The sequence below is a fragment of the Pan troglodytes genome, chromosome 13 (genome assembly GCF_028858775.2).
Source record: "Pan troglodytes isolate AG18354 chromosome 13, NHGRI_mPanTro3-v2.0_pri, whole genome shotgun sequence".
NCBI lineage: Eukaryota > Metazoa > Chordata > Mammalia > Primates > Hominidae > Pan > Pan troglodytes.
In genome coordinates this window covers 103,330,257-103,354,689 of record NC_072411.2, presented here as the reverse complement: position 1 = coordinate 103,354,689, position 24,433 = coordinate 103,330,257, and the positions used below count along the sequence as shown (strand labels likewise).

Sequence of the window (24,433 nt, the reverse complement as noted above, 5' to 3'; positions counted from 1 at the left end):
GATATCAGGGTGATACTGGCTGCATAGAATGATTTAGGGAGGATTTCCTCTTTCTCAATCTTTCAGAATTGTTTCAGTAGGATTGGTACCAATTCTTCATTGAACATCTGGTGGAATTCAGCTGTGAATCCATCTAGTCCTGGGCTTTTTTTGTTGTTCTTGGCAATTTTTAAATTACTGATTCAATCTTGCTGCTTGTTATTCACCTGTTCAGGGTTTCTGTTTCTTCCTGATTTAATACAGGAGAGTTGTACGTTTCCAGGAATTTGTCTATTTCCTCTAGGTTTTCCAGTTTGTATGCAAAAAGATGTTCATAGTAGCCTCAAGTGATCTTTTGTATCTCTGTGGTTCTGTGGGTTGTAATGTGTCCAATTTCATTTCTAATTGAGCTTATTTAGATCTTCTCTCTCTTCTTTACTTGTTTAATCTTTTCTTCTTTTCTTGGCTAATCTAGTCTATTTTATTTTTTCAAAGAACCAGCTTTTTGTTTCATTGATCTTTTTGTATTTTTTGTTTGAATTTCAGTTAGTTCTGCTCTGATCTTCATTATTTCTTTTCTTCTTCTATCTTTGGGCTTAGTTTTTTTTTGTTTCTCCAGTTCCTTGCAGTGTGACATTGTCAGTTTGTGCTCTTTCAGACTTTTTGATGCAGGCGTTTAGCACTATAAACTTTCCTAGCACTGCTTTTGCTGTATCCCAGAGGTTTTTTTAGTTTTTAGTTTTTTGAGACAGTCTCACTCTGTCAACCAGGCAGTGGCACTATCTTGGCTCACTGCAAGCTCTGCCTCCCAAGTTAAACAAATTCTCGTGCCTCAGCCTCCCAAGTAGCTGAGACTGAGACTACAGGCACCTGCTACCACACCCAGCTAATTTTTGTATTTTTAGTAAAGATGGGGTTTCACCATGTTGGCCAGCCTGGTCTCGAACTCCTGGCCTCAAGTGATCCACCTGTTTGGCCTCCCAAAGTGCTAGAATTACAGGCATGAGCCACTGCACCCCACCTATCCCAGAGGTTTTGATAACTTGTGTCATTATCATTCAATTCAAAAATTTTTTAAATTTCCATCTTGATTTCACTGTTTACCCCAGATATCATTCAGGAATGGATTATTTTATTTCCATGTATCTGTATAGTTTTGAGGATTCCCTTTGAAATTGATTTTTAGTTTTATTCTTCTATGGCCTGAGAAGATACTTCATATGATTTCAATTTTTAAAAATTTATTGAGACTTGTTTTGTGACCTATCATATGGCCTATCTCAGAGACTGTTCTGTGTACCAATGAGAAGAAGATACATTCTACAGTTCTTGGGTAGAATGTTCTGTAAATAGCTGTTATGTCCATTTGTTTTAGCATGTCATTTAAGTCCATTATTTCTCTGTTGACCTTCTGTCTCAAAGACTTGTCTAGTGCTGTCAGTGGTATATTAAAGTATCCCACCATTACTGTGTTGCTATCTATCTCATTTCTTAGGTCTAGTAGTAATTGTTTTATGAATCTGCAAACTCCAGTGTTAGATGCATGTAAATTTAGGATTGTAATATCTTCTTGTTGGATTGATCCTTTTATCATTATATTGACCATCTTTGTGTTGTTTTACTGTTGTTGCTTTGAAGTTTGTTTCGTCTGATATAAGAATAGCTACTCCTGCTTGCTTTTGGTGTCCATTTGCATGGAATATCTTTTCCCACCCTTTTACCTTGAGTTTATTTGAATCCTTTCATGTTAGGTGAGTCTCTTGAAGACAGCAGATATTTGGATTGTGATTTTTGTTATCCATTTTGCCATTCTGTATTTTTTAAGTGGAGCATTTAGGCCATTTACATTCAACATTAATATTGAGATGTGAAGTACTCTTCTCTTCATCACGTTAATTGTTATGTATATAGTTTTTCTTTTTTCATTCTGTTATTGTTTTATAGACTTCACGAGTTTTAAGCTTTCAAGAGATTCTATTTTGGTGCATATTTGGCTTTTGTTTCAATGTTTAAAACTCCTTTTAGCCCACCTTTCTTTCTTTTCTTTCCTTCCGTCCTTCCTTTCTTTCTTTCTTTCTTTCTTTTTTTTTTTTTTTTTGATAGAGTCTGGCTGTGTTGCCCAGGCTGGAGTACAATGGTGCAATCTTGGCTCACTGCAAACTCTGTCTCCTGGGTTCAAGAGATTCTCATGCCTCAGCCTCCCAAGTAGCTGAGATTACAAGCATGCACAATCACACCTGGCTAATTTTTGTATTTTTTAGTAGAGACAGGGTTTTGCCATGTGGCCAGGCTGGTAGCATTTCTCGTAGTGTTGGTTTGCTAGTGACAAATTCCCTCAGCATTTGTTTATCTGAAAATGACTTTTATTTCTCCTTCAATTACAAAACCTAGTTTTACAGGATACAGAATTCTTGGCTGACAGTTTTTTCTGTTTAAGGAAATTGAAGATAAGACCCCAATACCTTCTGGCTTGTAAGGTTTCTGCTGAGAAGTCTGCTGTTATTCCGACAGGTTTTCCTTTATAGCTTACCTGATGCTTTTGTCTTACTGCTCTTAGAATTATTTCTTTCACGTTGAGTTTAGATAGCCTGATGACTATATGCCTTGGTGAAGATCTTTTTGTAATTAATTTCCCAGGAGTTCTTTGAGCTTCTTGGATTTGGATATCTAGATCTCTAGCCACGCCAGAAAGGTTTTCCTCAATTATTCCCTGAAATAAGTTTTCCAGACTTGTTATTTTCTCTTCTTCCTCTGGAACACCAATTATTCTTAGGTTTGGCTGTTTAACATAATCCCATATTTCTTGAAGACTTTGTTCATTTCTTTTGATTCTTTTTTCTTTATTTTTGTCTGATTGGGTTAGTTTAAAAACCTTGTCTTCAAGCTCTGAAATTCTTTCTTCTACTTGTTCTAGTCTATTGTTAAAGCTTTCCGCTGCATTTTGTATTCCCTAAGTGTGTCTTTCATTTCTAGAAATTCTTACTGTTTTTTCTTGATAATATCTATATCTCTAGAAAATTTTTCATCCATATCCTGAAATGCTTTTTAAATTTATAATAGTTTTCATCTTTCTCTGAAATCTCCTTGAGTAGCTTAATAATTGACCTTCTGAATTCTTTATCTGGTATTTTAAAGAGTTCGTCCTGCTTTGGATCCATTGCTGGAGAGCTAGTGTTATCTTTTGAGGGTGTTATAGAACCCTGTTTTTTCATATTACCAGAGTTACTTTTCTGGTTCCTCCTCATTTGGGTAGATTATTTCTTCTAATTATCCTTGAATTTATGTTTGATTTGACTGTTTCTTTTTGTGTTTGTTTTTTAATTTCTTCTTTCCACTTAAGGATGTAACTTTAATGCTTATCATATTATGGCCTAATTTGGTTTTTGGTGCTTTCAGGGGTGAAGACTCTGTAATAGTTCCTTGGTTATAGTTTTTTTATGTGGCTTTCTTAGATGCTGGTTGTAGTAGCAATGTGCTTGGTATATTAGCAAGATCACTGTCTCCTATGGGGCTGTAATGATAAGAGGTCTCTTAAAGCTTATCTCATTCCCCTGTGGCATGCCCTTTTTTATTTACGTATTTTTGTCCAGGTTTTTTTTTTTTTTTTTTTTTTTTTAAGGCTGAGTCTCACTCTGTTGCCCAGGCTGGAGTGCAGTGTCATGATCTCACTGCAATCTCCGCCTCCTGGGTTCAAGTGATTCTTGTACCTCAGCCTCCCAAGTAGCTGGGTTTACAGGTGCCTGCCACCACACCCAACTAATTTTTGTATTTTTAGTAGAGACAGGGTTTCACCATATTGGCCGGGCTGCTCTCGAACCCCTGACCTCAAGTGATCCACCCACCTCAGCCTCCCAAAGTTTTGGGATTACAGGCATGAGCCACTGCACCCGGCCTTTTCTCCAGTGTTTTATTTACTAGTTTGATGGTTCCAGCTTCAGGCCAGTAGGGGAGGTGTCCCTGGGTAGGAATCAGCTGTGGCTAAAGCAGGTGGGTAAATTCAATACCTAGTGATGGGCAGAGGTCTCAGCCTTGACAGAGGTGGCTGGAGGAGTGAGTTGCATTGAGGTCTTACCAGGGGTAAGGGTTGGAGCCACCTCAGCTCCCCTGCCAGGTTAGCAGGAAAATTATCCCTCTCAGACACACTCCTGTTTCAGTGCTCCAGCTTTTCATCTCCAGACAGGCACCTCTTTTCATCTGCAGGAATTTTGATGTTCCAAATAGAGAAAAATTGTGACCATCTCTCATACAAGCTTGAACCTAGAGGGTGCCCCTCCTATGGGGATGCAGTCACCCTGATGTCTTCCAGAAAGACTGTCTATAGTTGCACTCACGCCGAGCTCCAATGGGAGAAGCTCCAACTGTGCCTGCAGTGGTAGACAATGGGTGGGGGGGTTGTCTCTGTTGGGTTAGAGCTGAAGACTTTTCCTGCTGAGCCCAGCACTGCAACTGTGCCTCTGCTGAAAGAAACTTCCCACTAGCAGAAAGATCTAGTTCTTAAGTCCTGCTGTCTGGATTATTTTCTCCCACAGGGTGTTCTCTTGATGTGGTACACTCCCTGTTCCCCTAGGATCAGGGGGATCCCACTCCTAAGGGAACAGGGTCTCTGGGTCTAGCTGTCCAGTGAAGGTACCACACCCCAGGCTGGTGCTAGGGAATATCTGCAAGGGATCCAGTGATGTGACCTCTCTTCAAGTCTCCCAACAGTGGGTAGCAGTACCGGTTCTAATGGGCGTGGCAGGGTAATAGACTCTGTGAGAGTCCTTGGTTATTGATAGCCTTAGTTTGTTGGCTTTCTCGAACACTGGTTTTAGTAGTAATGAACTGGTCATGTGGACAAACTCAGGACCTCCTGGTTAGCCAGAATGGTGCAGGCAGTGGTGATAGCTGAGATTACACAGCCATCTTCTTCCTAGGTGCGTTGTTATTCTACCAGGAGATGCTGTAATGGACTGTGTTGGTTGGCCTCCAGCCAAGAGGTGGTGCTTGCAAAAGAGAACCAGCTGCAATAGTAGCAATGGGACTTTTGCTTGCTTTATGTTGTCCAGAGGGGTTACTCTGGTTTCTCAGGCAATGAGTGGGGCTATATAGCCCCCAAGAGTTTCTGTCCTTTGTGTTAAACTACCAGGGCAGGTGACGGGGCAAAGCAAGGTGAGGGTTGGTTCAGGTGGGCTTGCGCTCTGAGTCTCCCTGTGCAGGGCAAGCAGCAGCCCCTGTGGAAGCCAGGGGATGGGAGTGGTTCTCAGGCCACTGGGTTGATGTTCCAAAAGGCAGTGTTGCTGGCTTTGCCACACAGAAGGGTTTGTGCAGAGTGGGGAGAAGCAGGTGGCTGTGAGCCCCACACAGATCCCATGCACTTGGCAAGACAGATGCACTCCCACAGTGTTCCACTGGCAGCAGCAAGCTAAGTTCCAGTTAGCCTGCACTCAGAACTTGCAACTGTCCCGAGTCATATATGTTCCCTGCAGAGATAGCAATCACAGCTTTCAGGCCAAGCCCCTCCCTGTCCACTGCAAAGCCAGGCACCCAGTTCCTGCACTGGCAGCTCCTGCACTCATGGCTGCAGCCCACTTTTCACTCTCCTCCACCCTGGCCCTGGCCAAGGGAGTTCATCCCCACCTAAGGTTATATCATGAAACCCAGTTGGAGGCTTCTTTCAACCTGCGACCACTGCCTGAACTTTTTGGTTGTCCTCCACAGGGTTCCCAGTGAGGAACAGTAAGAAATGGCTTCCCTCTGTCCATGCTGAAATCTGGGAGTGTGTGCAAGAATCTTCCTGCCACTGCTCCCACTTTTATATTCCACATCCCTCCCCAAGTCAGTTCCTGTGCTGCATAGGGTTAGGGCCTTCTCCCATGGTCTGGACTTTCAGGGTCCACAGTGGGGGTGTGTATTCCAGGAGTAATGCAGGGTGAGTCCCCCTTCTCACACTCTGGGAACTCACAGCCCTTTGCCTGATTCACAGTGTAACCTGCAGCCTCCTGCTTCCTTCAAAGGGTCTGTAGATTCCTTTGGTTTTCCTGTTCAGTTTCTGCATTGCTCCTTGAAAAAAGTTCAGTGTGAATCTCTACAACTATTTTGTTTTTCCAAGTGGGAGAAGTATGCTAGCAATGCCTCTAATCTGCCATTTTGGAAAAACACAAACAAACTTCTGTCTTCTTTTGAGAAGTGTCTGTTCATGTCTTTTGCCCACTTTTTAATGGGATTGTTTTTTGCTTGTTCAATTGTTTAAGTTACTTATAGATTCTGGATATTAGATATTTGTCAGATGCATAGTTTGTGAATATTTTCTCTTTTTTTGTAGGTTGCCTGTTTACTTTGTTGATGAGTTTTTTTGCTGTGCAGAAGCTCTTTAGTTTAATTAGGTCCCACTTGTCAATTTTTGTTTTTGTTGCAGTTGCTTTTGAGGACTTAGTCATAAATTCTTTCCCAAGGCCAATGTTCAGAATGGTGTTTCCTAGGTTTTCTTCTAGGATTCTTAGAGTTTGAGTTCTTATGTTTAAATCTTTAAGGCATCTTGGGTTGATTTTTGTATATGGTGAAAGGTAGGGGTCCAGTTTTATTTTTCTGCATATGGCTAGCCAGCTATCCCAGCATCATTTATTGAATAGGGAACTCTTTCCCCACCACTTGTTTTTGTCTATTTTGTTGAAGATCAGATGGATGTAGGTGTGCAGCTTTATTTCTGAGTTTGCTATTCTGTTCCATTGATCTATGTGTCTGTTTTTGTATCGGTACCTAGCTGTTTTGGTTACTGTAGCCTTATATATTTTTTAATTTTTTTATTTCTATAGGTTATTAGGAAACAGGAGGTGTTTGGTTACATGAGTAAGTACTTTAGTGGTGATTTGTGAGATTTTCGTGCGCCCATCACCCGAGCAGTATACACTGCTCTCAATTTGTAGTCTTTTGTCCCTCACCCCCTTCCCACTCTTTCCCCCTGAGTCCCCAAAATCCATTGTGTTATTCTTATGCCTTTGCATCCTCATAGCTTAGCTTCCACTTATGAGTGAGAACATACGATGTTTGGTTTTCCATTCCTGAGTTACTTCACTTAGAATAAGTCTCCAATCTCATCCAAGTTGTGTTGATGCCATTAATTCATTACTTTTTATGACTGAGTAGTATTCTATCATATATATGGAATTTCCGAATCAAATGGTAGTTCTACTCTTAGTTCTTTGAAGAATCTCTATGCTGTTTTCCATAGCGGTTGTACTAGTTTACATTCCCACCAGCAGTGTAGAAGTGTTCTCTGTTCACCACATCCATGCCAACATGTATTATTTTTTTAATTTTTTGATTATGGCCATTCTTGTAGGAGTAAGGTGGTATCTCATTGTGGTTTTGATTTGCATTTCCCTGATCATTAGTGATGTTGAGCACTTTTCCATATGTTTGTTGGCCATTTGTATATCTTCTTTTGAGAATTGTCTATTCATGTCCTTAGCCCACTTTTTTAATTTGTTTTTTCTTGCTAATTTGTTTTAGTTCATTGTAGATTCTGGATATTAGTCCTTTGTCAGATGTATAGATTGTGAAGATTTTCTCCCACTCTGTGGGTTGTCTGTTTGCTCTGATGACTGTTCTTTTTGCCATGCAAAAGCTCTTTAGTTTAATTAAGTCCCAGCCATTTATCTTTGTTTTTATTACATTTGCTTTTGTGTTCTTGGTAATGAAATCCTTGCCTAAGCCAATGTCTAGAAGGGTTTTTCTGATGTTATCTTCTAGAATTTTTATATTTTCAAGTCTTAGATTTAAGTCCTTGATCCATCTTGAGTTTATTTTTGTGTAAGATGAGAGAAGAGGATCCAGTTTCATTCTCCTACATGTGGCTAGCCAATTATCCCAGCACCATTTGTTGAATAAGATGTGCTTTCCACACTTTATATTTGTGTTTGTTTAGTCAAAGATCAGTTGGCTGTAAGTATTTGGGTTTATTTCTGAGTTCACTATTCTGTTCCATTGGTCTATGTGCCTATATTTACACCAGTACCATGCTGTTTTGGTGACTATGGCCATATAATATAGTTTGAAATCAGGTAATGTGATGCCTCCAGATTTGTTGGGTTTTTTGCTTTTTGATTTTTTGTTTGCTTGTTTTGCTTTGTTTTGTTTTGCTTAGTCTTGCTTTGGCTATGTGGGTTCTTTTTTGGTTCCATATGTATTTAAGGATTTTTTTTTCTAGTTCTGTGAAAAACGATGGTGGTATTTTGATGGGAATTGCATTAAATTTGTAGATTGCTTTTGGCAGTATGATCTTTTTCACAATATTGATTCTACCCATCAGTGAGCATGGGATGTGTTTCCATTTGTTTGTGTCATCTATGATTTCTTTAGCAGTGTTTTATAGTTTTCCTTGTACAGGTCTTACACCTCCTTGGTTACGTATAGCCCAAACATTTTATTTTTCTTTTGCAGCTATTGTAAAAGGAGTTGAGTTCTTGATTTGATTTTCACCTTAGTCGCTGTCAGTGTATAGCAGAGCTACTGATTTGTGCACATTAATTTTGTATCTGGAAACTTTACTGAATTCTTTTATCAGTTCTAGGAGCTTTTTGGAGAATCTTTAGGGTTTTGTAGGTATACAATTATATCATCAGCAAACAGCAACAGTTTGACTTCCTCTTTACTGATTTGGGTGCCCTTTATTTCTCTCTCTTGTCTGATTGCTCTGGCTAGGACTTCCAGTACTATGTTGAAGAGGAGTGGTGAGAGTGGGCATCCTTGTCATGTTCCAGTCCTCAGTGGGAATGCTTCCAACATTTCCCCATTCAGTATGATTTTGGCTGTGGGTTTGTCATAGATGGCTTTTATTACATTGAGGTATGGCCCTTGTATGCCAGTTTTGCTGAGAGTTTTAATCATAAAGCATGCTGGATTTTGTCAAATGCTTTTTCTGCATCTATTGAAATGATCATGTGATTTTTATTTTTAATTCTTTTTATGTTGTGTATCACATTTATTGATTTGAGTATGTTAAGCCTATATCCCTGGTATGAAACCCACTTGATTATGGTGGATTATCTTTTTGATATGTTGTTGGATTCAGTTAGCCAGTATTTTGTTAAGGATTTTTGCATCTATGTTTATCAAGGATATTGGTCTGTAGTTTTCTTTTTTGGTTATGTCTTTTCCTGTTTTTAGTATTAGGGTGATACTGGCTTCATACAATGATTTAGGGAGGATTCCCTCTTTATCTTGTGGAATAGTGTTAATAGGATTGGTACCAATCCTTCTTTGAATGTCTGCTAGAGTTCTGCTGTGAATCCATCTAGTCCTGGACTTTTTTGTGTAGGTAATTTTTTAATTATCATTCCAATCTCACTGCTTGTTATTGGTCTGTTCAGGGTATCTAATTCTTCCTGATTTAAGCTAGGAGGGTTGTATCTTTCCAGGAATTTATCTGTCTCCTCTAGGTTTTCTAGTTTATGCACGTAAAGGTGTTCACAATAGCCTTGAATGATCTCTTGTATTTCTGTGGTGTCAGTTGTAATATCTCCCTTTTCATTTCTAATTAAGCTTATTTGGATTTTCTCTCTTCTTGATTAATCTTGCTAATGATCTATCAATTTTATTTATCTTTTCAAAGAACCAGCTTTTTGTTTCATATATCTTTTGTATTTTTTGTTTGTTTGTTTGTTTGATTTCATTCAGTTCTGCTCTGATCCTGGTTATTTCCTTTCTTCTGCTGGATTTGTGTTTGGTTTGTTCTTGTTTCTCTAGTTCCTTGAGGTGTGACCTTATATTGTCTGTTTTTGCTCTTTCAGACTTTTTTATATAAGTGTTTAGGGCTTTTAGCTTTCCTCTTTGCATTGCCTTTGCTGTATCCCAGAGGTTTTGATAGGTTTTATGTCACTGTTGTCATTCAGTTTGAAGAATTTTTTAAAATTTCCATCTTGATTTCATTGTTGACTCAATAATCATTCAGGAACAGGTTATTTAATTTCCATGTATTTGCATGGTTTTGAACATTCCTTTTGGAGTTGATTTCCAGTTTTATTCCACTGTGGTCTGAGAGAATGCTTGATATAATTTCAATTTTAAATTTATTGAGGCTTGTTTTGTGGCCTATCATATGGTCTATCTTGGAGAAAGTTCCATGTGCTGTTGAATAAATGTATATTCTGGGGTTGTTGGATAGAATGTTCTGTAAATATCTCTTAAGTCCATTTGTTCCAGGGTATATTTTAAATCTATTGTTTCTTTGTTAACTTTCTGTCTTCTTGACCTGTCTAGTGTTGTCAGTGGAGTAATGAAGTCCGCCACTATCATTGTGTTGCTGTCTATCTCATTTTTCAGGTCTAGGAGTAATTGTTTTATAAATTTGGGAGCTCCAGTGTTAGGTGCATATATATTTAGGATTGTGATATTTTCCTGTTGGAGAAGGCCTTTTACCATTATATAATGTCCCTCTTTGTCTTTTTTAACTGCTGTTGCTTTAAAGTTTGTCTTGTCTGAGGTAAGAATAGCTACTCCTGCTCGCTTTTGGTGTCCATTTGCATGGAATGTCTTTTTCCACCCCTTTCCTTAAGTTTATGAGTTCTTATGTGTTAGGTGAGTCAACTGAAGGCAGCAGATAGTTGATTGGTGAATTCTTACCCATTCGGCAATTCTGTATCTTTTAAGTAGAGCATTTAGGCCATTTATATTCAACGTTAGTATTGAGATGTGAGGTACCATTCCATTCATTGTGCTATTTGTTTCCTGTATGCCTTGGGTTTTTTTGTTTTTGTTTTTGCTTTTTTTTGTATTATAGGTCCTGTGAGATGTATGCTTTAAAGAGGTTCTGTTTTGATGTGTTTCCAGGATTTGTTTCAAGATTTAGAGCTCCTTTTAGCAGTTTTTGTAGTGCTGCCTTGGTAGTGGCAAGTTCTTTTAGCATTTGTTTGTCTGAAAAAGACTGTATCTTTCCTTCATTTATGAAGCTTAGTTTTGCTTGGTACAAAATTCTTGGCTGATAATTGTTTTGTTTAAGGAGGCTGAAGATAGGGCCCCAATCCTTTCTTGCTTGTAAGGTTTCTGCTGAGAAATCTGCTGTTAGTCTGATAGGTTTTCCTTTACAGGTTACCTGGTGCTTTTGCCCCTCAGCTCTTAAGATTCTTTCCTTCATCTTAACTTTAGATAACCTGATGACAATGTGCCTAGGCTATGATCTTTTTGTGATAAATTTCTCAAGTGTTCTTTGAGCTTCTTGTATTTGGATATCCAGGTCTCTAGCAAGGGTGGGGAAGTTTCCCTCGATTATTACCCAAATGTGTTTCCAAACTTTTAGATTTCTCTTCTTCCTCAGGAACACCAGTTATTTTTACATTTGGTCGTTTAACATAATCCCAGACTTCTTGGAGGCTTTGTTCATATTTTCTTATTCTTTTTTCTTTGTCTTTGTTGGATTGGGTTAATTCAAAAACCTTGTCTTCAGGCTCTGAGTTCTTTCTTGTGCTTGCTCAATTCTATTGCTGAGACGTACCAGAGCATTTTGCATTTCTATAAGTGTGTCCATTGTTTCCTGAAGTTTTGTTTTTTATTTATGTTATTTCATTGAAGATTTCTCCCCTCATTTCTTGTATCATTTTTTTTTATTTCCTTAAATTGGGCTTTGCCTTTCTCTGTTGCTTCCTTGATGAGCTTAATAACTGAACTTCTGAATTCTTTGTCAGGTAGATCAGGGGTTTCTTCTTGGTTTAGATCCACATCTGATAAGCTAGTGTGATTTTGTGGGGGATGTTAAAGAACCTTGTTTTTTCATATTACCAGAGTTGGTTTTCTTGTTCCTTCTCATTTGGGTAGATTCTGTCAGAGGGAAGATCTAGGGCTCAAGGCTGTTGTTCAGATTCTTTTGTCCCATGGGGTGTTCTCTTGATGTAGTACTCTCCCCCTTTTCCTAGGGATGTGGCTTCCTGAGAGCCTGAGCTGTAGTGATTGTTATCTCTTTTTAGGATCTAGATATCCAGCAGTCCTACCAGGTTCCAGGCTGGTATTGGGGGTTGTCTGCACAGAGTCCTGTGATGTGAACCATCTGTGGGTCTCTCAGCTGTGGATACCAGTACCTGCTCTGGTAGAGGTAGCAGGGGAGTGAGATGGACTCTGTGAGGGTCCTTAGTTTTGGTCATTTAATGCACTATTTTTGTGCCGGTTGGCCTCCTGCCGGGAGATGACGCTTTCAAGACAGCATCAGCTGTGGTAGTATGGGGAGGATCAGGCGGTGGGTGGGGCCCTAGAACTCCCAAGAGTATATGCCCTTTGTCTTCAGCTACCAGGGTGAGTAGGAAAGGACCATCAGGTCGGGGCAGGGCTAGGCGTGTCTGAGCTCAAACTCTTCTTGGGTGAGTCTTGCTGCAGCTGCTGTGGGGATGGAGGTGTGGTTCCCAGGTAAATGGAATTATGTTCCCAGGAGGATTATGGCTACCTCTGCTGTGTCATGCAGGTTGTCAGGGAAGTAGGGGAAAACTGGCAGTCACAGACCTCACCCAGCTCCCACAAAACCCAGAAGATCAATCTCACTCCCACCATGCCCCCAACCCAGTAGTACCAAGTCTGTTTCCAGGCAGTGGGCAAACAGGACTGAGAACTTGCCCCAGGCTACCAGCCTCCCAGCTGCAAAAGCAAGTAGTGCTTTTGTGCTTCCCTGCCTGTGGAGTCTGCACACCAGATTCATGCCTTCCCCCAAGTTCTGGCCAGGAGATTTCCTATTCAGTTGGAATTGTTACAAAATTCAGCTGGAGTTTTCCTTCTCCCTGTGACGTTTTCTGAGTTCCTCTGGCAGTCCTCCCCAGGTAGCCTTGTGAGACAAGTCAGAAATGGCTTCCCTGGGAACCCAGAGAGCCCACAGGGCTTTTCCTGCTCCTTCCTTTACCCCTGTATTTCACTTGGTTCTCTGAATTGACTCAGCTCCAGGTAAGGTCAGAATCTTCTCCCATGATCTAGACCTTCAGGTTCCCCAGTGAGGTTGTGTGTTTGAAGGTGGACAATCCCCCTTTCCTACTTCCACAGTTTGGGCACTCACAGTATTTGGGGCATCTCCCGGGTCCTGCGGGAGCAATCCACTTCCTTCAGAGGGTCTGTGGATTCTCTTGGCTTTCCTGAATTATTCCTGCAGTAGTTCTGGAGCAAAATTCACGATGCAAGACTCCACATGCTGCTCTGTCCATCCGAGTGGGAGCTGCAGTCTAGTCCTGCCTCCCGTCCACCATCTCTGTAGCCTTATATTAATAGTATATTTTGAAGTCAGGTAATGAGATGCCTCCAGCTTTGTTCTTTTTGCTTAGGATTGCTTTGGCTATTTAGGCTCTTTTTTGGTTCCATATGAATTTTACAATAATTTTTCCTAATTCTGTGAAAAATGATGTTGGTAGTTTGACAGGAATAGCATTTAATCTCTTAATTGCTTTAAGTAGTGTGGCCATCTTAATGATATTGACTCTTCTAATCCATGAGCATGGAATGTTTTTCCATTTGTTTGTATTGTTTCTGATTTCTTTCAGCAGCAATTTATAGTTCTCCTTTTACCTCCTTGGTTAGCTATATTTTTAGGGATTTTATTCTTTTTGTGTCTATTGTGAATGGGATTACGTTCTTGATTTGGCTCTCACCTTGGGCATTATTGGTGTATAGAAATGCTACTGATTTTTTGTACATTGATTTTGTATCCTGAAACTTTACTGAACTTGTTTATCAGTTCCAGGAGCCTTTTGGCAGATTCTTTAAAGTTTTCTAGGTATGCAATTATGTTATCAGTGAACAGAAAAATTTGACTTCTTCTTTTCCTATTTGGATGCCTTTTATTTCTTTTTCTTGCCTAATGGCTCTGGCTAGTACTTCCAGTGCTATGTTGAATAAGAGTGGTGAGAGTGGGCATCCTTGTCTTGTGCTAGTTCTCAAGGGTAATGCTTCCAGCTTTTGCCCATTCAGTAGGATTTTGGCTGTGGGTTTGTCATAGATGGCTCTTATTATTTTGAAGTAAGTTCCTTTGATAACCTAATTTGCTGAGAGTTTTTATCATGAAGGGATGTTGGATTTTATCAAAGGCTTTTTCCATGTCTATTGAGATGATCATATGGGTTTTCTTTCTAATTCTGTTTATGTGGTGAATCACATTTATGGATTCACATATGTTGAACCAACCTTGCATTGTGAGAATGAAGCCTACTTGATCATGGTGAATTAACTTTTTTTTTTTTTTTTTTGAGTGAGTGTCTCATTCTGTCACCTGGGCTGGAGTGCAGCGGCACAATCACAGCTCATTGAAGCCTCAACCTCCTGGGCTGGAGTGATCCTCACACCTCAGCCTCCTAAATAGCTGGGACCACTACACCCAGCTAATTTTTTATTTTTTCTGTAGATGTGGGGTCTCATATCATGTTGCTCAAACTCCTGGGCTCAAGCAGTTCTCCTGACTCAACCTCCCATAGTGCTGGGATAACAGGTATGAGCCACCGTGCCTGGCCATGAATTAACTTTTTCATGTGTAGCTGGATTCAATTTGCAAGTATTTTGTTGAGCATTTTCTTCAGTCTATGTTCATAGGGATATTGGCCTGTAGTTTCTTTTTTGTCTTTGCCAGGTTTTGGTATAAGGATAATGCCGGCTTCATAGAATAAGTTAGGGAGGAGTCCCTCCTCCTCATTTTTTTGGAATAGTTTCAGTAGAATTGGTACCAGTTCTTCTTTGTACTTTTGGTAGAATTTGGCTGTGAATCTTTCTGGTCCCAGGATTTTTTTTTTTTTTTTTAGTGTTAGATTATTTTATTACTGAATCAATTTCAAAACTCAATATTATCTATTTGGGGTTTCAATTGCTTCTTGATTCAATCTTTGGAGGTTGTATTTCCAGGAATTTATCCATTTCCTCTAGATTTTCTTGTTTGTATGCGTACAGATGTTCATAATGATCTCTGAGGATCTTTTATATTTCTGTGGGATTACTTGTAATGTCACCTTTGTCCTTTCTAAATGTGCTTATTTGGATCGTCGTTTTTTTTCTTTGCTAATGTAGGTAGCACTCTATCGGTCTTGCATTTCCTTTCAAAGATCCAACTTTTTGTTTCATTGATTCTTTGTATGGATTTTTGAATTTTGATTCCATTCAGTTCTGTTCTGATTTTAGTTATTTCTTTTCTTCTCCTAGCTTTGGGGTTAGTTTGTTCTTGTTTTGGAATGAACATTTTTAAGGTCTTTAATATATATGGCCAAATTGCCATCCAAAAAGAATGTATCACTCTGCACTGCCACAAGCAAAGCATGGAGTGCTCCCGTCATCTCAGAATAAAACCCATCCATTTAATCAGCTCATTTGATGAAGGCCCAGGAAAACAAAGTTAGGGCATGATTCTTACTAGGTAGATGAAGAGAGTTAAGAGATGGCTAGTGGGGTGGGAAAGGACTGAAGCCTCAAGCCTTCATCCTGTTTAATTGTGAAGTATAGTGACCAACTAGTTCTAGTTGGCCTGAGACTTTCCAGGTTTTAGCACTGAGAGTCCAGAGTCCCAGGAAACCCCTAAGTGTCAGGCAGACAAGGACACTTGGTCGCTCTATCAAAAGTTAAACACCAGTACCACCTCTAAAGTTCTATTTACCACTTACAATTTCAGTTTTGAGCCTGTGTCTAAAACTCATTTTTTAAAGATACTCCTTGGTATATTCAGGGAAAACATCATAGAGCAGAGTCTAAGACGTGTGAGTGGTAAATAGAATAGGTCGGGTGTGAATCCTTCTGCTAACCTGAAAAATAAGGCAGTCAGCATCCTTGGACCCTACTAGTGTCATCCAGGTCCAGGGCCTTCCCCCTCCTAGGATTCCATGTTCATGAAATCTGAGCCAAGCAACAGTATTGGTATTAGATTAGGCTTATTTAACCTCAACCACAAAAGAAAATTAGATTTGCTGAGAAAAAGTGGACATTCTCTGAAAAACATCCTCTTATTTTCTAAGTGTTCAAATTAACTACTAGGTATTTCCTTTCTTCTTTTTTTTTTTTTTTTTTTTTTTTTGAGACAGAGTCTCACTCTGTCACCAGGCTGGAGTGCAGTGGCGTGATCTCGGCTCACTGCAACCTCTGCCTTCTAGGTTCAAGCGAGTCTCCTGCCTCAGCCTCCCAAGTAGCTGGGACTACAGGTGTGTGCCACCACGCCCAGCTAATTTTTGTATTTTTAGTAGAGACGGGGTTTCACCATGTTGGCCAGGATGGTCTCGACCTCTTGACCTTGTGATCTGCCTGCCTCCACCTCCCAAAGTGCTGGGATTACAGGTGTGAGCCACTGCGCCCGGCCTCCTTTCTTCTTGTGCTATTGAAGAGGGATTTGTGATTTAGGGGGAGCTAACATATGATCCTTCAACATGGAGAACTCTACCTTTCTTCAAAGGAAGCTCGGTTCTAGTGGGGCAAACACTGTGCATAGTTTGCCCTTGACCTTTGGGTTCCATAAGCTCTCTGTTGGGCTGGGCTGGAATTTACTTCTCACCAGTCACCCATGGAGGACCCACTCAGTGAGGGCCCCAGGTAAGGGAAGATGCACAGAACATGGTGATGGGCCCTGGCCACTGTGCAATGCCAAGAGGAGTCCTCCCTGAGTTGAGTTTTACAGCCTCTCCAGGTCACCTTCATTTTAGGACTCTTTTCTTCATGGTGCCTTTGTACCTCCCCAGGACAGTATTTATGATGAAATGGAAGAGAAGTGGTCAAAACAGAAGGCGAAATGGAAGAAGGATGAGAAGTTCGAGCGAGAAAATATCCTGCTACAGCAAAGTGAGTACAGAAACTCTAGCTTTTTTGATGACAAGTGCATTAAAAAACTGCCATGAAGTTTGGTCTTGACTTGAGGAAGGTGGCCTTGGGCTTACCAAGGGTGATGGGCCATATGCTAGATACCTGAATGGAAGGTGCCCAGAGTTTTCATGAAAGCAAAATGACAACAAGGGTAGGGTCTTTTTTGAAGTTCAGGCATCTGATCTAAGAGAGTCTAAGCCTATACCTTCTGAAACTCATTTGGTCCAAGTTTGCCCATGATGGCTGGAACAAATGTTAGAATCCCTGTAGGGAGTGCAGACTTATTATCTAGAAACAGATGAACCCAAAGTTCCAAGAGTTCTTTAGTTAGAATGTGAAATGTTCACTTGCATGTGGGCAGGGGGCAGATAGGAACAACACAATCCATTATACTGAGAGCTTCTATATTCCCACGTCTTCCAGAAGGAAGTCACACTTGGTAAATATTTTTAATATTTCCAACAATTAACACAGAGCTTGCACCATACAAAGTATTCTATAGGTGCACCTCCCACCCCCATTGAACTTGTTCATAAAAGGAAAAAAGAAGAGAATTTGTAGAGACTACTCCAGGCCTAGAAGACTAGTTGAGGTAGGAGTGGGACCTCTACAGACCTATTCCGCATTCCACGCCAACCACATTTATTTCAGATTTAGTTGATTTTAACAAATTACTCATTTAAATGCAGATACTCCATGGGAAAATTAATTCACATTCTGGTGGGCACTCTGGACTGCCAGAAGGTAATATGAAGACCCTGGAGTTAAGGCTGGGGAACGGGAGGGGGAGCTGCTCCTGTCTGGGGCTTTACCTAGAATTCTGGTGCAATAGAACCCAAGTCATATCCCAGATTCTAGCTACTCATACGACTCTCATCCCATGTTGCTAAAGTCTAAGTAAAGATGTAACCGCCAGTTTTGGAAGACCAGAATTCAGCTGCTCACCATCCAGCTCAGTCAGAGGCTTACGCTGTCAGACCAGAGACTCCCTGTCCATCCCTAGAATTGCAACACTGAAATCTGTGTTTCCCTCCACCCCTCCTTCCTCTTGTTTGATAATGGGGCTCTACTGGCAGGTTTCCTGCCCAGGAAAAGAGCTGAAGCCTACCTCTACCCCAGCACTAAGTACAGGATGAATTTTATTGCTGGCAAAGTAATGTTAGCCAAGAGCTTTATTTTAAGATAAGGATATCCATGATAGTATAGTGGTTACGTCAGCAGAGGGAATGGGCAAAATAAAAAGCAACAGATTCAAAATAAACTACACACAAAAGAACCAGAGATGTTGGTGGTAAATCCCGTATGACTAATGTGATTGAGGACAACCACCGCGCTCACCTCACCCTCAAGCACCTTCAGGGGAGTGTCAGAGGCCGAACACCAGGCTGCAATGACCTTGAGTCTGACACAGTCTGGAATTGCTTTTATCTTTAGATATTCTGGGTTTCTCATTGCACCTGCTTTTCCCATCTTACACATATATGTGCTTTCCTGTCACTTCCACAGAAAAAAAGATGACCAAAAAATTCGAATTGGAGTCAGGAGAAGAAGATAAGAAAATAAGTGAATCCTGCAGTGCTGTCTTTGAGAACTTCATTCAAGAGAAGGAGGTAACTCAGCCCAAAGCACCTTGGTGATTGAATGGGTAGTCCAGGTGGTACACCCAAGTCCCCACGTGTGCCTCCATAATTAGGTGATCTTTTTGTCTTTCTGGGCATAATCCTCCTCTCCCAGCTTTCTGGAAATGTATGCAAATAGACTGACAGTCTTGCTGTCCTTTAGCTGGACAATCTTCCCACAGGCTAGACAGTCTTATCAAAGGGTTCTTAGAACAAAAATTTTAATTAACTGGAAATAACAGAATGCTAAACATGCAGAAACTGAAATTCCTTATTTTGCCAAAATCCCATCTCTGAATATCCTTTTCATTCCTCACTGTCGCTGTTATAGCTGTAGTGCTATTACTGGGCGCTAGGGCAGGTACAGGTTTAACTTTATGGGAACTTGCCAAAACTATTTTCCAAAGTAGTTGTACCATTTTTTTCTTGCATCTTAGATATATTGGAATTCTAGTTGCTGTATATCCTCCACAACAATTAGTTTTGCTAGTCCTTTAATTTTGGCCATTCCAGTGGGCATGAAGTGGTACTTCATTATGGTTTTAGTTTCCCTGATGACTAATTATGTTGGGCATTTTCTCATATGCTTATTGGTCCATTCATATATGTTCTTCCATAAAGTGCCTGTTCAAGTCTTTTCCCATTTGAAAAAGTAGGAGGTGCTTACATTTTTATTTTTGATATGTAGGAGTACTTTTATATTGTGGATACAAGGTTTTTTTTGCCAGATATACATGTTGTAAATATTGTCTGTCAGCCTGTGGTTTGCCTCTTCATTTTATTAATGATATATTTCGATATACAGAAGCTTTAAATTTTGATGAAAGGCAATGATCATTTTTTTACTTTTATGGTTACAGATTTTTGTGTCCTTTCTATAAAATCATTGCCTATTCCAAAGTCATGAAGATATTCTATTTTTTAGAAGCTTTAAAATTTTAGCTTCTATGATTCTATGATCTATTTTGAATAATTTTTGTGTATGAAGTGAAGTGTAAGAGTCATGGGTCATTTTTGTCTTATGGATATTCAGTTGTCCCAGCATCATTCTTTAAAAATACTTTCCTTTCCCCATTGAGTTGCCTTAGTGTTTGATACAGTTTAGATTTGTGTCCCTGCCCAAATCTCATGTCAAATTGTAATCTCCAATGTTGGAGAAGGGGGTCTGGTGGGAGGTGATTGGATCATGGGGACAGATTCTCCCCCTTTCTGTTCTCGTGATAGTGAGTGAGCTCTCAAAAGATCAGGTTGTAGCACCTCCCCCTTCTCTCTCTTTCTTTTGTTCCAGCTATGTAAGACAGGCCTCCTTCCTCTTTACCTTCTGCCATGATTGTAAGTTTCCTGAGGCCTCCCCAGCCATGCTTGCAGAAATGTGAGCCAATTAAACTTCTTTTCTTTCTTTCTTTTTTTATTCTTTTTTAAATTTATTATACTTTAAGTTCTAGGGTACATGTGCACAATGTGCCGGTGTGTTAAATATGTATACATGTGCCATGTTGGTGTGCTGCACCCATTAACTCGTCATTTACATTAGGTATATCTCCTAATGCTATCCTTCCCCCCTCCCCCCACCCCACGACTGGCCCTGGTGTGTGGTGTTCCCCAACCTGTGTCCAAGTGTTCTCATTGTTCAATTCCTACCTATGAATGAGAACACGCGGTGTTTGGTTTTCTGTCCTTGCAATAGTTTGCTCAGAATGTTGGTTTCCAACTACATCCATGTCCCTACAAAGGACATGAGCTCATCCATTATTATGGCTGCATAGTATTCCATGGTGTATATGTGCCACATTTTCTTAATCCAGTCTATCATTGATGGACATTTTGGTTGGTTCCAAGTCTTTGCTATTGTGAATAGTGCCACAATAAACATACGTGTGCATGTGTCTTTATAGCAGCATGATTTATAATCCTTTGGGTATATACCCAGTAATGGGATGGCTGTGTCAAATGGGATTTCTAGTTCTAGACCCTTGAGGAATCGCCACACTGTCTTCCACAATGGTTGAACTAGTTTACAGTCCCACCAACAGTGTAAAAGTGTTCCTATTTCTCCATCCTCTCCAGCACCTGTTGTTTCCTGACTTTTGAATGATCGCCATTCTAACTGGTGTGAGATGGCATCTCATTGTGGTTTTGATTTGCATTTCTCTGATGGCCAGTGATGATGAACATTTTTTCGTGTGTCTGTTGGCTGCATAAATATCTTTTTTTGAGAAGTGTCTGTTCATATCCTTCGCCCACTTGTTGATGGGGTTGTTTGATTTTTTCTTGTAAATTTGTTTAAGTTCTTAGTAGATTGTGGATATTAGCCCTTTGTCAGATGGGTAGATTGCAAAAATTTTCTCCCATTCTGTAGGTTGCATGTTCACTCTGATGGTAGTTTCTTTCGCTGTGCAGAAGCTCTTTAGATTATTTAGATCCCATTTGTCAATTTTGGCTTTTGTTGCCATTGCTTTTGGTGTTTTAGACATGAAGTCCTTGCCCATGCCTATGTCCTGAATGGTATTGCCTAGGTTTCCCTCTATGGTTTTTATGGTTTTAGGTCTGACATTTAAGTCTTTAATCCATCTTGAATTAATTTTTGTATAAGATGTAAGGAAGGGATCCAGTTTCAGCTTTCTACATATGGCTAGCCAGTTTTCCAAGCACCATTTATTAAATAGGGAGTACTTTCCCCATTTCTTGTTTTTGTCAGGTTTGTCAAAGATCAGATGGTTGTAGATGCGTGGTATTATTTTTGAGGGCTCTGTTCTGTTCCATTGGTCTATATCTATGTTTTGGTACCAGTACCATGCTGTTTTGGTTACTGTAGCCTTGTAGTATAGTTTGAAGTCAGGTAGTGTGATGCCTCCAGCTTTGTTCTTTTGGCTTAGGATTGTCTTGGCAATACAGGCTCATCTGGAACCATAAAAGTAGTTTTTTCCAATTCTGTGAAGAAAGTCATTGGTAGCTTAATGGGGATGGCATTGAATCTGTAAATTACCTTGGGCAGTATGGCCATTTTCACGATATTCATTCTTCCTATCCATGAGCATGGAATGTTCTTCCATTTGTTTGCATCCTCTTTTATTTCGTTGAGCAGTGGTTTGTAGTTCTCCTTGAAGAGGTCCTTCACATCCCTTGTAAGTTGGATTCCTAGGTATTTTATTCTCTTTGAAGCAATTGTGAATGGGAGTTCACTCATGATTTGGCTCTCTGTTTGTCTGTTATTGGTGTATAGGAATGCTTCTGATTTTTGCACATTGATTTTGTATCCTGAGACTTTGCTGAAGTTGCTTATCAGCTTAAGGAGATTTTGGGCTGAGACGATGGGGTTTTATAAATATACAATCATGTTATCTGCAAACAGGGACAGTTTGACTTCCTCTTTTCCTAATTGAATACCCTTTATTTCTTTCTCCTGCCTGATTGCCCTGGCCAGAACTTCCAACACTATGTTGAATAGGAGTGGTGAGAGAAGGCATCCCTGTCTTTTGCCAGTTTTCAAAGGGAATGCTTCCAGTTTTTGCCCATTCAGTATGATATTGGCTGTGGGTTTGTCATAGGTAGCTCTTATTATTTTGAGATACATCCCATCAATACCTAATTTATTGAGAGTTTTTACCATGAACGGTTTTCGAATTTTGTTGAAGGCCTTTTCTGCGTCTATTGAGATAATCATGTGGTTTTTGTCTTTGGTACTGTTTATATGATGGATTACGTTTATTGATTTGCATATGTTGAACCAGCCTTGCATCCCAGGGATGAAGCCCACTTGATCATGGTGGATAAGCTTTTTGATGTGATCCTGGATTCAGTTTGCCAGTATTTTATTGAGGATTTTTGCATCGATGTTCATCAGGGATATTGGTCTAAAATTCTCTTTTTTTGTTGTGTCTCTGCCAGGCTTTGGTATCAGGATGATGCTGGCCTCATAAAATGAGTTAGGGAGGATTCCCTCTTTTTCTATTGATTGCAATAGTTTCAAAGGAATGGTACCAGCTCCTCCTTGTACCTCTGGTAGAATTCGGCTGTGAATCCGTCTGGTGCTGGACTTTTTTTGGTTGGTAGGCTTTTAATTATTGCCTCAATTTCAGAGCCTGTTATTGGTCTATTCACGGATTCAACTTCTTCCTGGTTAAGTCTTGGGAGGGTGTATGTGTCCAGGAATTTATCCATTTCCTCTAGATTTTCTAGTTTATTTGCATAGAGGTGTTTATAGTATTCTCTGATGGTAGTTTGTATCTCTGTGGGATCGGTGGTAATATCCCCTTTATCATTTTTTATTGCGTCTATTTGATTCTTCTCTCTTTTCTTCTTTATTAGTCTTGCTAGCGGTCTATCAATTTTGTTGATCTTTTCAAAAAACCAGCTCCTGGATTCATTGATTTTTTGAAGGGTTTTTTGTGTCTCTATCTCCTTCAGTTCTGCTCTGATCTTAGTTATTTCTTGCCTTCTGCTAGCTTTTGAATGTGTTTGCCCTTGCTTCTCTAGTTCTTTTAATTATGATGTTAGGGTGTCAATTTTAGATCTTTCCTGCTTTCCCTTGTGGGCATTTAGTGCTATAAATTTCCCTCTACACACTGCTTTAAATGTGTCCCAGAGATTCTGGTATGTTGTGTCTTTGTTCTCATTGGTTTCGAAGAACATCTTTATTTCTGCCTTCATTTCGTTATGTACCCAGTAGTCATTCAGGAGCAGGTTTTTCAGTTTCCATGTAGTTGTGCTGTTTTGAGTGAGTTCTTAATCCTGAGTTCTAGTTTGATTGCACTGTGGTCTGAGAGACAGTTTGTTGTGATTTCTGCTCTTTTACATTTGCTGAGGAGTGCTTTACTTCCAACTATGTGGTCAATTTTGGAATACGTGCGATGTGGTGCTGAGAAGAACGTATATTCTGTTGATTTGGGGTGGAGAGTTCTGTAGATGTCCATTAGGTCCACTCGGTGCAGAGCTGAGTTCAATTCCTGGATATCCTTGTTAACTTTCTGTCTCGTGGAACTGTCTAATGTTGACAGTGGGGTATTTAAGTCTCCCATTATTATTGTGTGGGAATCTAAGTTTCTTTGTAGGTCTCTAAGGACTTACTTTATGAATCTGGCTGCTCCTGTATTGGGTGCATATGTACTTAGGATAGTTAGCTCTTCTTATTGAATTAATCCCTTTACCATTATATAATGGCCTTCTTTGTCTCTTTTGATCTTTGCTGGTTTAAAGTCTGTTTTATCAGAGACTAGGATTGCAACCCCTGCCTTTTTTTGTTTTCCATTTTTTTGGTAGATCTTACTCCATCCCTTTATTTTGAGCCTATGTATGTCTCTGCACGTGAGATGGGTCTCCTGCATACAGCACACTGGTGGGTCATGACTCTATCCAATTTGCCAGTCTGTGTCTTTTAATTGGAGCATTTAGCCCATTTACATTTAAGGTTAATATTGTTATGTGTGAATTTGATCCTCTCAATATGATGTTAGCTGGTTATCTGTTCATTAGTTGATGCAGTTTCTTCCTGGCATTGACGGACTTTACAATTTGGCATGTTTTTGCAGTGGCTGGTACCGGTTGTTCCTTTCCATGTTTAGTGCTTCCTTCAGGAGCTCTTGAAAGACAGGCCTGGTGGTGACAAAATCTCTCAGCATTTGCTTCTCTGTAAAGGATTTTATGTCTCCTTCACTTATGAAGCTTAGTTTGGCTGGATATGAAATTCTGGGTTGAAAATTCTTTTCTTTAAGAATGTTGAATATTGGCCTGCACTCTCTTCTGGCTTGTAGAGTTTCTGCCGAGAGATCCACTGTTAGTCTGATGGGCTTCCCTTTGTGGGTAACCCAACCTTTCTCTCTGGCTGCCCTTAACATTTTTTCCTTCATTTCAACTTTGGTGAATCTGACAATTATATGTCTTGGAGTTGCTCTTCTCGAGGAGTATCTTTATGGCATTCTCTGTATTTCCTGAATTTGAATGTTGGCCTGCCTTGCTAGGTTGGGGAAGTTCTCCTGGATAATATCCTGCAGAGTGTTTTCCAACTTGATTCCATTCTCCCTGTCACTTTCAGGTACACCAATCAGACGTAGATTTGGTCTTTTCACATAGTCCCA

At 40.0% G+C, this 24,433-nt stretch overlaps 1 protein-coding gene across 7 annotated transcripts in view; it reads left to right on the top strand.

Moving 5' to 3' along the window:
• The window catches only part of FLACC1 (flagellum associated containing coiled-coil domains 1), a 75,410-nt gene that overhangs the window by 37,981 nt on the left and 12,996 nt on the right, over positions 1-24,433 (top strand). For all 7 annotated transcript variants that reach the window (XR_010149669.1, XR_010149670.1, XM_016949342.4 and 4 more), the window contains 2 exon segments: positions 16,620-16,719; positions 18,247-18,350. Coding sequence is in view for 5 of the 7 variants with exons in the window: in XM_016949342.4 (XP_016804831.1) it covers positions 16,620-16,719; positions 18,247-18,350 (204 nt within the window). In the remaining 2 variants the exon portion in view is untranslated.